The sequence below is a fragment of the Atractosteus spatula genome, chromosome 23 (genome assembly GCF_055471065.1).
Source record: "Atractosteus spatula isolate fAtrSpa1 chromosome 23, fAtrSpa1.hap1, whole genome shotgun sequence".
NCBI classification, from domain to species: Eukaryota; Metazoa; Chordata; class Actinopteri; order Semionotiformes; family Lepisosteidae; genus Atractosteus; species Atractosteus spatula.
The window spans coordinates 8,638,102-8,656,276 of NC_142728.1; the positions used below are offsets into that span (position 1 = coordinate 8,638,102).

The 18,175-nt window shown below is 38.5% G+C and overlaps 1 protein-coding gene across 1 annotated transcript in view; it reads right to left on the reverse strand.

Moving 5' to 3' along the window:
• ntng2b (netrin g2b) overlaps nucleotides 1-18,175 on the reverse strand; it is a 71,012-nt gene that overhangs the window by 42,322 nt on the left and 10,515 nt on the right. The window contains exon 3 of the mRNA XM_088940661.1: nucleotides 12,481-13,124. Within this exon, the coding sequence (XP_088796787.1) occupies nucleotides 12,481-13,124 (644 nt within the window). The remainder of the gene's footprint in view (nucleotides 1-12,480; nucleotides 13,125-18,175) is intronic.

The window sequence follows — 18,175 nt, forward strand, 5'->3', positions numbered from 1 at the left end:
ACATGCACCGTTGAGAACAGGAAGATGAAAAATTGATGAGGAGACTGTTTGTTGATGAAAAATTCTGTTTTGTTCTTTGGGATGGTTGCTTTTGTTCTCTGCCCTGGGGTGCAGACTGAGGCTAAAAAGCTATTTGTGCCTGGGGTGTCTAGCATCTCAAGGGGCTGCCTTTCTTTTAAAGATTTCAAAGTTGCCTAAGTGCGGGGAACATGTGGAATACATTGTGGAAACGTGGAATTACCTCTGAGGCGATGCATGTGTCCAGTCATCTTTGAAGATGACAGTATAATTACCGACAAATGAATAATATAGCCCTCAAATTGAAGATTTATGTGGCACAATACTTTAGCCATACTGCTATAGTTTGTTGAAAGATCTGGAGAAGATACTATGTTGTGCAGATTGTTGCATGTCCTTGAAACAGCACAGCCCATAAGAAGATGCATTTCCTGTGGTAATCTTGCTTGAATAACTCTTCTTAGGTTTCATGTTCTGTCCTTTCTTTCTGCAGCATCTCCTTTACACATTAGGGTCAAAGCATGAAGCTATTCAACACTTAAAAATCATCCTTTCAATGTAAAAATAGACTTTTTAAACCAATACAGGAATGGCTGAATGGTCACTGTTTGATCATATCCTTCTTGTGTTTTTAGATTCCTTAATTATAACAAAATGTAACAGTTGAACAAACTTTGCCATGATCCTTCATAGTTTGTTGAGACCTCATTTTCTCTGATTAATCTTGTGTTGGTTTCTTATTGTTAATCTAATTCAATGCATCCATCTACGGTGGCCTGATGAACCATACAGGAGAGAAATCTCATATTTATTCATAGTTGTTTGATAGAAAGCAGCTTACAGTAGACTCCGAAGAGTTATGGGTTAATGTCTTTATTTCCTCAAAACCATCAAGTGTACCATCAGTCAGACTATCTTGCCCTCCAGCTTCTTAGCAAACTGCATACCAATAAAGAGCCACTAGTGCATACTCAAATCGATCAATTGAAAATGAACAGAAATGTTGTAGAAGAACAAATCCTGCCCAAAACATAATTAATAAGAAAAATCTATTTGGAAAACAAAACAAAAAAAAACACTCCACGTTAGCAGACCAGTTACTAATTGTTAATGTGTTTTTGTACTAATGTTAAACACATCTCAAAAATACAGTGCCTGTGAATGGGCTCACTTGACCTCTTGACTTTCTTTGACTTTAGGTATGCATTAAGCATTTAAAATGTAACCTCCACAGTGACCTTAGCATGCTATGAGCTTGGTGATTTGAAGAGTGCTCAATGTTTGAGCTACTCATCAATACAAATTCACCAAAAGGTTTTGTATAATTCCTCCACCTCAAGAGATTGAGGCATTTTTACAGAGTTTCTTGATTTATTCTTCTTCAGAGACCAAAGGTCAAATGCTTGCCTGGAGACATGACAAAAGCAATGTGAAAAGTAAAGACTTTACAGCTGCAAACAGCTCTAAGTACCAATACCACAATAAAACAACAGTACTCTCTTAATTATGCATGATGAATACTGCCAGTTTAAAGATCCTGTAAGCATTTGTCATGAATGTTTATTCTATGCTTGTAGAATAATCATTCTTTCTAACAAGCGCTAGTAAAGGTGTATAAATAATTAAAGTAAGAACCGTGGTTGTCAATTCTAGTATTTATATATTTTGAAATGGCAGACAAATATTGCATACTAAAAAATTAAATAAAAATATAGGAGTTATCATCACTACTACATATCTATGTCTGTTTCTAATATGCATGGGTGTGTTTCAACAGTGACCAAGACAGAAGTGTAGTTTTGCTGGTTTCTTATGTAAGCTTAGGGGTGCCATCAGACTGCTGACTTCAAAGAAAGCCACTTTCTCCTGTTTTTCAATAATGCAGCAGATCCTAGGATAATCAATTAGGATTCATTTTTATGAACCAGTGATATGGTAAAACATGGCATGAAGTTAAACATCCTGCAACTTGGAAGAAATAAAAATATCATAAGAGGCTTGCCAGCCATTAAAGGCAAAAGGTATCAAATGCCTGTGTTGCTAGTTTTTGTCCGGGACATTTTCCTTCTCTTGAAATAATAGTGACTGGATGTTAGGGGATTCTCCAGTCTACTCCTGCCGTGATCCGGATACAAATCTGAGTTTTTGCGGCCACAGCACAAAATCCTGAGCACTATACGATCAGGACGACCTGCTGAGGCAGACTCTTGTCTGGATGTTGTCTACTTATTATTTCACATGATCCACTATGGTTTCCATTCTCGAGTGTGTTTTTACCCAGTTCAAGTGCTACACTGCCCCACTACACACCAACACAGGGGGTGTGTGATTGCTGAGTGGGCCCTGGGCTTTTACAGAAAAATATTTATTACAAATGTAACCTGATTTTTTTAAAACTAAGCTTTATTTGCATGCTTACGTTCAATTTTCTTTCTTACTAATGCCCTGCCCTTAAAGCCTTACAAATTAATTAACATTAATAAAGAAGAAAGATTTGGATTTGGACACTCTCACCCTTTGACTTTGACTTTAATCCATAAGAGCTTGTGTTTGCAGTCCTTACATGTGTCTGTTTGTCTCTCTCGGCCACACTTTGTTCAACCTTACTGCAAATGTGTTAATGAAATGCTGTTGTCATTCACAAACATTATGTCCTGCCTAACAGACTCTATACAGGTGCCCCTGTTCATTGGTTTGACAATGCAAACAGAACATTTTCATTTAAGAAAAGTTAAAAAAATATTATTAACTATGAACACAGCTGTATATTGATGCTCTGCTCTCAAGGACAAACATCAGTTCTGAACCTGAGATGTAGTTCCCATCATGCTAGAGATGCTTGTCTCGGCTTTATTATATTTGCATCCTAGCAGAATATACTGTACATTAGGAAGCAAGAATCAATAGAATAGTTGTGGTAAGCATACTGCACTGGATATCCAGATTTGGAGGACATTTAAAAGGCCATGCAAAACAGAGGTGGGTAACTCATTAATGTTCATTTATCTAAAAGCAAGTAACAAAATGATTATAGATTCAGGGTAATTACATAATGCAATACAGTAATTCTCAATCTTGAGAATGTCTCTCTACACAAAAACACAAATGAAGATATATCTTTATCAATCTTTCTTTAATCCCTAAGCTCCACAGTCCATTTCAGTTCTATAAATTGCAACACAGCATTAGTAAACACTGAGAAATTATGCTATTGCCACATGGTGGATCTGTAGTTAGTATAGCATTTCCTCTAGCAAGGCAATAGCTTTCTCTCGAAAAGTGCCTCTCCTACAGTGTGATGCTTTTAGAGGCAAACATAGCATGATCTCCTGAGAACAAAACCGAATGCTTCATGTTCCGTATTTCAACAGAACAGGGACTGTTCGTTATGGTTTCCTCATTACGTACACCCTGCTGCCTGTACAGCAACAAAGGCAGGGCCTATAAAGGAACTAGGGCAAGTTATTTGCTTCTGCAGAATTAATTGAAGACTCTGACTTGCTTCAAAACATGGCAGAGCAAAAGCAACTTTAGTTAAAGCTGTCTGTAAAAATGCTTCCGAGTTACTGAATCCTACATGATGGCTTATCGCTGATTCTGTGACTTGAGCTTCCATTAAATACATCGGGAGACCATATTTTATCAGTCGTGAGGTTAAAAAAAAAAGCACTTCCGAGGCAGGATATCACTATTCCACAGGAGTCGGCATTTTAGCTTCCTTAGTGTCCTTGACAAAATAGGGGACACGTCTGTTATCAATTTAAAATATGTTGTCAGGGGCTAAACTGAGACAACAACAAAAGAATGAGACTAACACCTCTGTAGTCCTTCAAATAATATTGCCAGAAGGATTGACAGAACCTTGAGTTTGAAAGGATAATATAGGGGAGATCCTCAACAACTAACAGTCACTGCAAGAGTCAAGAAAACGATGCTTGCACAGAGTCTATGAAAGACAATTCAACTATAATGTGGCATATATATATCACAGGGCTTTTACATTATAATGAGGTTGTTAAAATAACATTAGTCCACTAGGCTCTTAATTTTAATCTCCACCATTAATGGACTGATATTTTAGGTTTGAAAGCTAAGTGGTCAGGGGCTCACAGTAAGTCTGAATCAGCAAATCAAATCTAGGGATCTCAGTGCTGAAACTTGGGTCAAATAGATCTATGCCCATCCATTAATCTACTGAGCTTGAAACAGGGGAATTGCAAAAGGACTCAGGATGTTATTATGAGCTTGTTACAGTGGCGTCACTCTCCAGGGCTCCAAAGAGCACTCAGATCTCTCGAATCACTGTACAGATTCTGTGGCATTTCTGTGCAGTGGGATCTTAAAAATGGCAATTTAAATCTGCCAGTACCTGTCAACAATCTATGCATGAGGTGCTCTCTTGACTGAATGCGAAATATGAAGCTACATATCAATACACCATTTCTATGCAAAGGGACACAATATAAGAATAACAAATTAAAGCATTGCTAAATGCAGATATTCCAATATCATGGACCTGAGTTATGATGTACTCCCTTGATCACAGAAACAGTAGCTTGACAGTGTTTTAATGTTTGGGGGGGAGAGATTGGAGGGCGCCAGAGAATGCTCTGAAATTGAGTCATGAGAGTGATTTCATATCTACTGGTTGGGATAGAAAAAGCTCAATGTGTTTCCTCTGGGCATTTGTAATTTCTATTTTTATGTCACTCAAACTTGTGCTCAATGAGGTAAATAAAAGCACAGGACATTATTTTAATGAGAAATTGGAGTGATTATTGTTAATATTGAATTTATTATGATACAATGCCCAATAGCCAGCCCTTTATAAACTGTGGTGAATAGACATTGTTACCTACCAGTGGGGAGTACTGCAAACAATCTTGTTACAGTGAAATAATAATATCTGAAATAAAAGGTCAGTTTTTCAGAAGTATGGTTTTTGTTTTCATAATTTATTTTTTCCATTATGTATAATTTACATTTGTTATTGTCAGTCTTTTAACTGAGGTATAAAAGATAACTTACAGGTATTCATACAGTTCTGATTCACTGTGTGAGTCCTGAAAAATGTCTTTGTCAGTAAGTGAACAAATCAGTCTATTTAACGCTGTCTGAAATAAGTGATTTTATTCCCTCAAAGGCAGTTTTAAAACAATTTCAAAGCATTCCAGATTTATGGGCCCAGTAGGCAGTTCTAATCATATTATATTGTAAATTCTGCCTAGCAGGAGTAAATTCAAATTTAACAAAAGTGAAGTTTGCCAGTTCACTTAAACGTGGAGTTAATTTCATAAACCTGTCCTGTCTAATATTATGTGCAATACAGGGATTGCCATTTTTTTGGCTCATCTTTTTCTCCTTTAAAATGCTCATGACTCAATGTAAGGATTCTTCCTAGCAGTTAAAATTAGCTACAGACAGCTTTTACTGTACATTAAACTGCTTAATTGCTTTGCCAAAGATCATATAGTCTAGTCTACAGGATTCAGGTTAGGTTATGGATGAATACTGTAGAGTTAGATCTATGTGTTTCTGTGGAGGTAGTTTTTCTTCAAGTTAAAGAGGACAGATCACCTCTCCAGGGTTCTGGGGAATCCTTATTTAACTGCCAAGAACAGTGTGCGACATATTCACACTGTGTCTTTGTCTTAAACACAACCTTTATGGTAACGCAAGATGTTGATCAGGGCTGTGCTCTGGGAACTGCTTGTGTTTTAGCGCTGATGAATGAGAAACTGGATATTAGCAACAACAGCTCTGTAGTGTGTGCGTCATCAGTACATATAATATGTCTATATATGCATTACTTCTTATTCAAAGGCATTACCAATTGCTTTGTGAACTAAATGAGCATTTGCAGTACAATATGGGTGGGGCAGTGTAGCATAGCATAGTAAGTAAACCTGACCTGTGGGTTCAAGTCTCTGCTACAGACAATGCTGTTGTATCTGGAGTGAGGTACTGTACCCTAGTTGTTCCAGTTCACCCAGCTGTACAAGTGGGAACCAGCATTTCTGGGAAATCATCCCTGAAACACACTGATATCCATCCAGGTGGGGAATCTCTAGCGCACTTAAACTGAGAGGAGGTCTGGCCCAGTGAGTCACGGTAACACCGGTACAGACTTTGCCTTTACCTTTTACAGTGATATGAGGAATTAAGAAAATAATTCCGTACTACAAGTAGGCTGGGATTGTCAATATTTCTTTAAATTACGCAAATGCAATTGATTAATCACAATTCTGAATTAGTGGAAAAATGAGATAATATGAGTCAGAGTTCATTTGATCTCTAGGCAAGAAGGACTTGCCTACGCTGCGTAAAAATCAGCATTTGCTCCAATTGAGACAGGCCCATTGCTGACCATTGTCTTTGGCCTACAGTATTCAGTTAGTATAAAAATAACCAGGTGAGGGCTTGGTTTTTATCCAAAAAACTGACCAGTCTGGAGCCTAATTGTTAGATTCAGGATTTCACCAAGATTTAACCAAAGATTTGATTTCACTTGGGTGCTCCGGAATTGTTTTCAACTACTTCTTCATAGCTTAGAGTGGCTAAAAAATAAATTTGTGCTGTGGGAATGCTCCACAAGCGACAACATTAAGAACCGTTCACTCTGAGACAGGGATGCTTTGTACATAACAATACAAAAGCGTGGCAGGCGAAGGAGAGAAATTGATGTTGCCCCAAGAGGGATATAAGGAACGTCCTGAGGCTTGCAAGCAATTGAAGTTTTCTCTGCATTGTTCAACCTGTGTGTTTGTTTTTTTTTTTCCTCATTGGTTAAAAGCAAAAAAAAAACATTACTAGGTCACGGATGTGCTTGAAAAGTACAGAACTTTGAGTAAAGCTTTAAGTAAAGAATGTAGATGTACATTACTTTTTCGCTTTGGATTTCTTTAAAATGTAGCAATGGCAACATTCACATAGATTTCATCTTTAGTACCATATGCTGTTAAAAAATACAATTATGAGCTTTACGTTCAAACTGTATTTTTTTGCTTTTACTAACATAAATGTGTTAATATTTGATCCCTCGTTCTGTGGGAACAACTTCATTCTGATGGCTTAAACAAGACCTTTAAAACAGATTCAGCCTTGGAAAATTACAAACTCAAGGAATGGTGCTTCCAGACATTCTGTACCGATAGTTTGTTCCAGTTGATACCTGCCACACAAAACATTTCGAATCTGGACAGTTTCATCCAAAAATGATGGATCCTGGGACAGGAATAATAGGTTTCCAGTCTGAGACCAGAACTCTAGGATGTTCCTCTCTCATTCTACAGTATGGTATAAGCTTCGCAAGCACATGTGTACTTCAGTCTCTGAGGTCTATGACAAGAACAGTCTTCTCTCATGTGATGGACAACCCAAAAGGGTAGAGCTCATGTTTCCATTGAAAAACTGACCCCATACCGCCAGGTTTATCCTATGCATTTGAAACTGCACATTTACAGGCAAGGGCATAACATTAATTTTGTGTCGTAAGAGCCCCGTACAGAAAAAGAAAAAAGCCTGGAAAAACAAATAATTCCAAATAGGGCAGTATGGTGGCACAGTAGCTAGCATTGTTATCTTGCAGCACTGGGGCCCTGAGTTTACTTCCTGACCTGGGGTGCTATCTGTGTGAAGTTTGTATGTTCTTCGCATGTACACGTGGGTGTCCTCTGCGTGCTCCAGTTTCCTCCCACAGTACAAAGACATACTTGTAAGTTAACTGGATTCTGGGGAAACTGGCTGTGGTGTGAGAGTGTGTGTGTCTGTATCTGTGTCTGTGTGCGCCCTGTGATAGACAGGCATTCCCATCCATGGTGTACCCTGCCCTCTGCCCATCGCTTCCTGGCTCCCCTGTGACTCAGAATAGGATAAAGCAGTTAGAAAATGGATGGATGAATATTCCAAATAACACCCAGAAATTTGAAATTCAACTAACAACTAACATATTGGACTGTTTTGAAAAGTAACATTTTTTCCTCTCCTGTACCAAAGTAACAGAAGAATGAGACTCTTAAGGTGATGCAAACCCTTAGGACACCCAATGGCCTTGAACTCTCCCATGATGGGCAGGCATTGTCTGGCTCCTGGTGCTGGAAATCTACCTAAGAGACCATATCCTGGCCTGGGATTTCTGCTCATCACACTGATTCAGTCAACAATAACAAATGTATTGTTACAATATTCAATATTTGTTATTGTCTAGAATCTATGTTATGGTGGTCTAATTTGAAATGACAGCTGGCTTCTCTCATGTTCTGATGGCACTGTAATTATGACTTACGGGTTATGATTTGAGTCTTTAGCAATACTGTTTGCAATTCATTTAATTACATTTTTAAGGGGAATTATGCTACTTCATTATTCCTAACTAATTTTAATGAAATTGTTGCACTATTTTTCCAATCCCATTCTCAGTGCTCTGTGCTATCTGACCTCTGTCTTATTTTCTCCCCATAAATCTAACCAAGGTTACAACTTATTGACAGAGCTATATTTACCTGAAGATTTCCTCTTTTGCTGTCTTGTGAATGTGCTTAAAGGGCTATCAGGTTCTCTGCTTATTGATAAACAATGTTTTCTGTGAGCACCCTGGGCCTACGGTTTCATGTACAGAAGCAGTTTAGATATAATTGTCATCAATTTCAGTCATTACAGATTTGTACATGGGTATAAATTGCTTTGCAGATTTTTCAAACTGACCATTAGACTTGTTAAACAATATTGAAGACATAATGATGGTTGAAATAAGTGCATAATAAAAAAAAAGAAATTTACCAAGTCTCTTAACACTTTTGGCAATAATCCTGAAATGTCCAAATCTGCAACCAGTATAAAATAAACATTAATAAAATAACCATTAAAATAGGTTTTATAGATAAGTCAATAACTGTTAGAGATTTCAATCAATGAGATATTATTGTATTTTACTCAACAAGAAACAGGTGCCTTTTGTTTTTATACTTGATTAACTTCAATTACAGCTGATTACCGCTGTTAACTACAGAGGAAATGAACTGTAGAGGAAGTATCGGCTACACTTGACAGTACAGAGATCTTATTAACACATCTACCTTCCCCATTTATTTCTTTAGACTCCAGAGCTCATTTGCTAAGTGCTTTTGGAAAAGATGGTTGAGAGACTGCTAGAAGCCCTTTTTATGATTTAATCCTCCCTGGTGTAGTTTAGAAACATGGACTTAATAAACTTCTATCCTGACTTTAATGTAAGCCAAGTCTTTACCATTCTTCTACAGACCATTGTAGTAATAATAAGAATCCATACATAAAATATACAATATGCATTTAACTCGGTATTTGTGGATACTTTTCATTTGATTACTCAATATGCTCATTTATCCTATCATAGAGGTTTCCTAGAGAGTGTTTTTCATGCTTTCTGCCACTCCAAAAACAATTGCTCTTGCTTTCATTTTGCTGGTAGTTCTGGAATTAAAGTGTAGTCTTGTTAAACAGACATCTAAAAACATATGAGTGAAAAAGACCATGTGAGAGAGATCAACTGTTGTAAGGTCAGCAATTTGTCTGTCTTATGTTGAAGAATTCAGAAATATCCATTTGAACTATTTGCTAAAATGTTTAAATGATCTGTTTTAATGCACTTCAGAAACAGTGCTACAGTGTTTTTCCTGCCTTATAATTCAACTTTAATTTAAGCCATAAACCAGGCTTCTGCTATATAAACTTAGTTACAACTTTAACTATATAAACAGCTTTTTCGAGAGGCAAGAAAGTGATAACAGTATCAGTGCTTGTTTTGTTACATTACGGATTAAATGTGCACTACATTAAAAGAAATTAGAACACAAGCTAAAGATTACAACTCTATGCTCTCCTCAACACTTACTGATTTTAAAAGATCCTTTTAACTGAACCAGAAGTCCTTTTTTACAGTCATCTTAATGTTATGTTGTAAAGCAAAACAATGAAAAACTTCAACGTCTTTTATTTAAATCTCCATTTAGGAAACATCATCATCATCATGTATGTTCCTTTGGCTCACTTATGGTGAAATTGTAAGTTAATGCATTACATTTCAAGTAATAGACAGCTAAACACTTCATGCCGCCTCATGCAGACCCTGGTTTGCAATATGGTTCATTTTGCCAATTTGAACTTGAATAAACGGATAACACTGTGCTCTCAATCCAGTGTAGTCAGCCGGCCTCCCTCTCTTCTCCTTTTTTCCAATATCCTGAAATAACTATTGATTGGGGGATTATATTACTGGTAGGGGAAGAACTAACCTCATTCATTTTATCACAGAGTTTATATTTGCCTCAGTGTTACTAAATTCAGAGGTAAAAAAAGCTCTGGATTTAGATGTCAGCAAAAAAAGGCTTGCTCTTTCATCTCTGTTCATCTTCGGCTCCACGGCTGAGATGGGATTTTTTTTTCCTGATATGTTTCATCTGTCTCCAGTTGCATTTTTGATCAATACTTACAGGACAGTTATTGAAAAGCGAAAGACGGGATCTGACTTCACGAAATGAGCCAGCTCAGCATCACCTTAAGACCTTACTGGAGCTCTGTCCCTCACAAGCAATTGCCCTCACAAGCTTTGTTTCATATAATCTTGCTTAGTGTATTGTTTTCAGTCCTCAGTTGACATTAAATACCATTCAGAGACCAATGTGTTTAATCAATCAGAATAATAATAATAAACATCCTTGCTGAAGCAAATATCATACAGTGTAGTTTCATTCGGTACCATTCTTCACTGTCAGCCAGCAGCCACCTTGGAGTTGAAGTCCTGAAACTTCTGGTTCAATTAAGTCATTATGGGGAATTGCTATACTTCATTTATCACACTTGCAGCTTTCTGGCAATCTGAAATTTATTATAAATACTGAATAAATGCATGGTGAAATCTGATTGCTTTATGGAAGAACCCTACCTGCTCAACAGCATGTGTTTGTTGAATTAACGTAAGCTGTAAAAAATCGAATTAAAGGCCCTGGTGCACAGTCTCTTTGCAATGTCTAGCACTGTGTTTGCAGAATACTTTTCCGTTCCATAGAGAGCCTGTGGCAGCTGAGGTGATACTGCAGAACTGCGAGGTACTGTCTTTTTACAGTAGTTGTGTAAAGCCTTACTTGAGTAAAGAAGGTGAAAGTCATTAGTTATATTATAGATTTCTATCCCATCTTCAATATGCGTGAGAATTGGGTAGACAAAAATTACAAGAGACGGAAAAATCTGAGTTCACCAAAATTGAAGATGATCATAATTTAGAGGCAGGATAGCCAAAGTGTACTGGGTAGCATTTTCATTTGCATGCAGCATTTCCTGTTTTCATTCAATTGTTTAAAAAAGAACATCATGTTCAGCATTGTCACTCACAGTAGTGGAGTGTGGAATGGAGAATGGTGGCCAATATCTATGACAACTTTATGTACCGATATTTGATAGCTAACATGGCCTTCCAACCCATCCTACTATTTTCAGTAACCACTTTATCCTTACAGAGTCGTGGTGAGCCCGGGGCTACACTGGCAGATACAGGGCACAATGCAGGACTACACCCTGCACAGGATGCCAGTTCATTAAAGGGCCCAGATGCAGGGGGCAGTTTACAGACACCAATTGATCTAGACCTCTAGTGTTACGCCATGACCCTGGAGGAATCGGCATTCCACCTCAGTTCCCAATTAGCCCTTTTCCCCAGCCTATTTAATGCTGCTTCACACTCTTCCCAGTGCTCAGTGTTAGGGTTTTCCTGGCTAGAGCTACTCCCAGTCTTACTGGGATTCACTACTTGGTTTTTGGCTTCCTGACCCTGGTTTGTTCTCCGTCTACGTCTCCTGGTTTCGGTTTTGGTACTTTTGCTCTCGTGCTGGTTTTAACTTTCGGCTCCCTTACGGATTACGGCTCCGCCTCTGGTTATTTGTACTTTTGCACCGGCTAGTTTACCTATGGCTTTCTGACCTTGCATTGGCCTTTCGACTACGTCGTTTGGAGTTTGCCCTGGTTTTCTGCATAGGGTCCTCACTGCTAATTCCTAACACCTAGAAAATCCATGCAAACAGAGAAAATGTGTAATGCAGGTATAGTAGCTCTGTTCTGCGAGGATTCAATCTTGGTCATTCATGGGCTTGGAGTGTTACTCCCTAGAGAGCGCCAAACTCCATTGCGGTAAGAGACTGGGTCCTTTGCCACAGCAGAACTCTACGCTATCTAGGTTTGAAGTGGGTGATGTCACTTCTGTAACATGCGCAGTGTATTGAGCCCTGTTTGACATACCAACTCCATGCAGACAGATCTAGACTTGAACCCAGGATCCTGAAGCTCTGAATTGACTGCACTACCCTAAGGTCCACCATGTCACTCCTTTCTAATCCAATCCATTGAGCCACTCATTGTAAATCGATCAAAATGCACTTTGTATAAAACCATTACAGCCATCCTGGGAAATAAGTTACTAGATTCAAAGCTTCTCACCTCGCCATGACTTCGACGTTGGAGATGGCGTAGAAGTACTTGTAGAGGTTCTCTCGCTGGACATAGGTGCCACCCAGGGCTGGGCGCAGGAGCCTGAGCCGAAGGTTGGTGATGGTGAAAAAGTCCCTCAGGCCCTTCATGCTCTCCAGACGGGTGTAGAGGTTGTTCATGTTCTGCAGTTTGTGCCCGGCGAAGATGGCAAACCGCGCCCGCACCTCGAAGCGCACGTTCTTATCATTCTTGGAGCCCACCCAGCGGGAGTACTCCTCCGTGCAAATGACTCGGGTCACATTGGTGGCCGACAAGTCGTGCACTTTCTTGGGGGGCATGCCGAAGGCCTCCATGCAGTCGTCGGCGTAGAATTGGTAGGGATGCCACGTCCGCCCATTGTCCATGGACTTGTCCATCACCATCATGGTGGGGCGGCCGTACTCGAAGGTGATCAGGATATCGTCCGTCAGCTCCAGGCTCTTGCCCCAGGACAAGGTGATGTTGGCCAGTAAGGGGTCTGGAAAGCGTCTCCACGTGACAGTCTGCCAGTACGTGATCAAGCCATCTTGCTCGGTGTCGTTCATGAACGAGGGAGGGTGGGCCAGGTCAGGGTTGGAGGCATCACATTCGTCGCTGCACAGGTAAGGATTCTCCTGCACACACAAATCAAGGACTGGAGGTCAGCCACAGAAGGGAATGGGGAAGGTAATAAGTAAAAAGAAAGACAGTTAACTTTTTCTTCCATGATGCAGTCTGAAACTTCTATTTTTCCTCTTTACTGGAAATTATGGGCTGCTATCAATAATCACGGTTATGGAAATGTAAGGTAGTTGCAGTCTTTGCATATTACATCAAACTGAGTCTATATACAGTATGCATCCTTATATTTTTATCTGTTTCATTTGATCTTTGCACTTTCTTTAATAAATACATGAAATCAATCAATTTCCCTACGGGATTAATAAAGTATTATCTATCTATCTAAATACAGTATTACTAATTGCTTAATCAGGGTCCTGGAAGGAACCAAATTCTCTCAGGAAAAGAAAAACTGCTCTAATTCTGCTTTAGATAGTGCAGAGTTTATGCAGAAGTCACAAAGCATGCTGTATTTCAAACAAAGTAGCAGCAAGGAAATCCTAGCAGGTGAACTTTGTAAGTGTCCCTTGATTAACCTCTTCAGAACTGGAGGGCACTGCTCTGTCTACAACCTCCAGTGGGTGTAGAGTGTGAACTGGCTTGGAGACAAACCAATTAGCAATTATGCAATACCACAATGCAAACTATAGAAAAAATATTAATCACATTTTGAAACTTGTTTTCAAAGTTGGATCTTGTAATTATTTATATTACACTGCTTACAGAACCTAAAGAGCATAAGATATGTTATCTTTGTTTGAATAGATTAGAAAGGACTGAATACAGTTACTTTATGAAGAACCAGAGTAATATCTTTGTACTTGAAACCAAGCAGTTAGCTTGTTCTTTGTCTTGTACAGTGCTATTCCCCTTCTGTTGACACAAATTTGTAATTGGATTAATGGTAACATTGTTAGCCGGTCAATGCATGACTACAATATCCTGGAGGAAATCGTCTTTACTGTTATAATGGGAAATCCAAATATACAATTAATGCTATAATTAGATACAATGGTTAGCTTCACATTAAATGCAATCACATTTTATGCAAAGTTAAGACTTCATTTCTATGACTTAGAGAAACATAAAGACCAGTGGTTTTGGTCAGTTGTTCTTGGACTTTCATTATGAATTTTTGGAACCCCCCAAAGAAGTATTACTGAGCAAAAAAATGACTATTAACCTGAACCTGGTTTTGTACAATTTTTACTGGTATTTGCATCCTTTTCATATTGAGTTGATGTCTTTTGGCAGTTGCTTGGGATAAAGGCAGCTGCAAAATACATTTAAATGCAGTAAACTGGATGAGCTAGCAGGTCTTGGTCCTGTGAGTTAATGCACCAGAAATGTGATCATTCATTCATTCATTCATTCATTCATTCAGCAGCATTTGAGCCTTGGTAAAAAGAAAATCAGACATGCATTGATACAGAACCTATTGGGCCTGATGTCCTCTCAGGGTAAATGGACTAATTCTTTTACTGTGGAGCAGGCAGTCTGCCAACAGCTTGCTCAGTGGGAAAATAACGGCCTGCCTTTTATTTCTAGCACCTTTCCAGCAACCTTCAGGCGTCGGCCTTACAAAATAAAACTAAAAAACACTGAGGAAATCATTACTCTAGAACTGCAGGCAGACATCCCCAGAATCCCTGGAATTCACATATCATGTATTTGCTCATAATAATCAATCCTAACAACTTACCTCCTATATGTCTCTGGCCAGAATGTACAGTACAATGGTCTGTCCCATTCTAATCTGAATTTTCTTGATCCAGAACCGGACCCTGTCTATACAGGTGTGCTTCTTTGTTGGAGCATTAGCCTGAGATTTGTGATGGGACAGCAATGTGCAGATGTGGGGGAGTACAGCACAGAGGCTGTTAGAAGGCAGTAAAAGTGCTTCATCAGCCTTGGTGTGCTGCCTACCTCCAGGGAATAACAGTAAGGCTGCATCTGGTAAATATGAAGAATGAGTTGAAGTAAGGGACAAACAGCAGGGGTCTATACTGCTGCCAGAGCCTAATTTTAACACTCTGAAGGCTGTGCTGAAATCCTTTTCTTTTATCTAATTAGTTAGCAGACAAAAACATTGGCATCGTGCAGCAGTTACAAATAATAATAATAATATCAATGACAATAGCATTCCTGCATAAATTAAAGAAGCATTGTCTCCTTCACTATTGGATCAGTAGCTAAATCTGGAGTCCGCTGGAATACCCAGCTCAATTCATTAACTAATAGTCTTATAAGGAGTCTTAGCTGAATGGAAGGAGTGCCTTTGCTCCAAATTCGCCATGTTTAATTTTATCTTGTGGGGCCTGTTGGGTATAGACATTTGTATTCATGGCATAAATCACTTACTACCAAATCCCATGCCCTGCCAAATCCCTTCTGAAAATGTAGAATTACAATGTATTAACGCACTGGACTAAATTGTATGGATATAGATGAAGAAATGTAATTTGAACCGAGTTCTACAATCTATCCACATACATAATGAATTTTAATTTGCAAATGGTAATGTTATTAATACCAATAATTAATACCAATAATTGTTCTCTGTCATAAATGGATTACCACTACTAAATATACATTTAGTAGTCTTAATTAATCAGATTTTTGTGAACACAACTGAGCATACATGTGGAACTGCAAAAGAGTTTGCATTTGGCTTCTAATTTTAATTACAATAGACCTTTGCGTTTCCCACAAGTACTTTATTAGCTGACAAATTCAGTGTTTCCACTCCTCTGAGAACAAAGATTTGGTTCGGGGGGAGAATCTCTGTCTTCTGATGAAAGCCGGGCTGTCTCACATTTTCAAATCGTCAAGTCTGAGGACATTCAGAAAAACTGGTAAGAAGATGCTGTGAAGCATCTTGTGCTATCTATTTCACAAAATAAAAATGGTAATTAACTGTAGTAAAAACAAAAATTGGCCTTGGTTTGTAAAAGAAGCTCTTTTATGCTGCTTGCTTATTTTGCCAAACACTTCCCGCCTTTTCCATTTCTCTGTAGCAATTCCACGCAGAAAGCTGACACACTACATCCATGGCTCTGACACTCCTGCACTCCTGGCAGTTTCTGCCCCTGATAAGCAGCTACGATAATTCCAAAATGTCGCCAGCTGTCTCAGATCATTGAACAGGGCCACTCAGAAGTGCAATTAGGTGTGGAAAGGAGGTTGTGGCAGAAAAATGAAACAAGGAGTAAATAGAAGGTGCTGAACTGTGTTTCTTATCCAATGAGCGCTCTTCATAACCTTCTCTTTCAAGATAATTACACAGAAGCAGGCTCTCTGGGGGCGCCCAGTGACACAGTGCCTAGTGCTAACAAGTCCACTTTTAAACAGCCCCCTCATGCCACGAGGAGAGCAACTCCACAGCAGGAAAACTAAAAAAGCCTTCCTGTCCATTACTGGGCACATACATTTAAATTAAAGTTTATAAAACTCTGTAGGTGGAGAAATTTATAAGGGCTATTTCCCTGAGGCATTTTAATTACTTTTTCACAGATCATTCTTGAACACTTAAAAGCTTTAAGCTATAAAACTGTTAGTTTCAACTTCCTTGTTACTCTGACTGTGTACTTTAACAGGTTCTCATTCTATTGCCAAAGTCGTCATTTAGACTTCATTTGAAAATCAGTAACCTTTTGTACTCGCATGTCTTCAGTTCTCTGATCAATGTATAAGGTATTTTATTTACAAATGGTCATGACAATTAGCACACAAACTATTTTTTTTTACTAATATAAGGAACAATTCAAACCAGTAGTTCCATCTTTCTCCTGAACAACCCCAATCCAACAGGATTTATAGCTAACAATTAAATCGTTAATCTCAAAAGACAGGGTACAAATTGATTGTGAGTAATTAAGTAGGTGATTGGCTATAATAAGTAATTCAGAGGCCACCTGAAGCAAAAATCTTAATTTAATTCCTCAAGGACAAGAGTCCCCTTAATTGAACAAATTACTTGCTTAATGATCATTAACTTAAAAAGTGTTTCCAATTTTCAGGAATGGGTGATTTATGGTGATCCCATAGATTTTCTGGATTAGGGCTCTCCAGGAACACGACTACATACCCCTGATTAAAATGAAAACTACCATCTGTATATAATTCTGTATGTATTTAAATAAATACACATTCATCTCTAAATTCTTCAAGGTTGCACATGTTAACCAAAAGATTTATCATGAGGCAGTAATACCACAGGAGGATGACACAGAAGATTACAATGTGAACAACTTCGGTTTTCAGAACCCCCAAAGAGCTTCTCATGCATAAACACAGGCAGATGGCAACTATTTCATGTGGGCAATGCCTGTTGAGGCCAAAATAGATTCATTCTCATGCACTGATGGACACACTTGTTCAGATGCTATGTAGGCTCATACAACGTTCATGGCAAGAACCTGGGGAAAGATAACAAGGAGACCAAGCAGCAACTTCATGAACCACGTGAAGCAACCAGACCCTGTCACATACTGTACTTAAATGCCTAGTTAGTAACACAGGAATATTAATTTCCCAGAACCAGTGAAATATGTTTTCTTCCTGCAGCACTTTGGATTTGCTCTTATGGAGTTTTTGGCCGGGTTCTCTATGACAGACTTCAAGTTTATGCAAAAGCGTGCAGTATCTAAAATGTTGGTATAATCATCTGTCCCCTTTCTTCCCTGTATCACACTGACTGTCTATTACATTTAGAACCGATTTTCAAATTTGTGGTATTGTTCTTTCATACAAAGACAGCCTACTCTCAACATAATCTCTTATTTTGTGCTCTTTAGTTAACTGTTACTGTTTGTCATTCAATCCAAACTGAGCATCATGGAAAAGAAAACCTTCTCTCCTGATATACTATGATTGTGGAATGCTTTGCCTTAATGGAATTAAAACTATTGAGCCACTGAATGTTTTAAAACTCACCTCAAAACTTGATTTTGTTACTTGGGCTTTAGATCATTTGGGATTCCTATTTTTTCACCTTCTTGTTTTTCTCTCGCTTTTTTGCCAGTCAAGAGAACTGCTCCATCAAATGATGGTGCAGCTAGTGTCT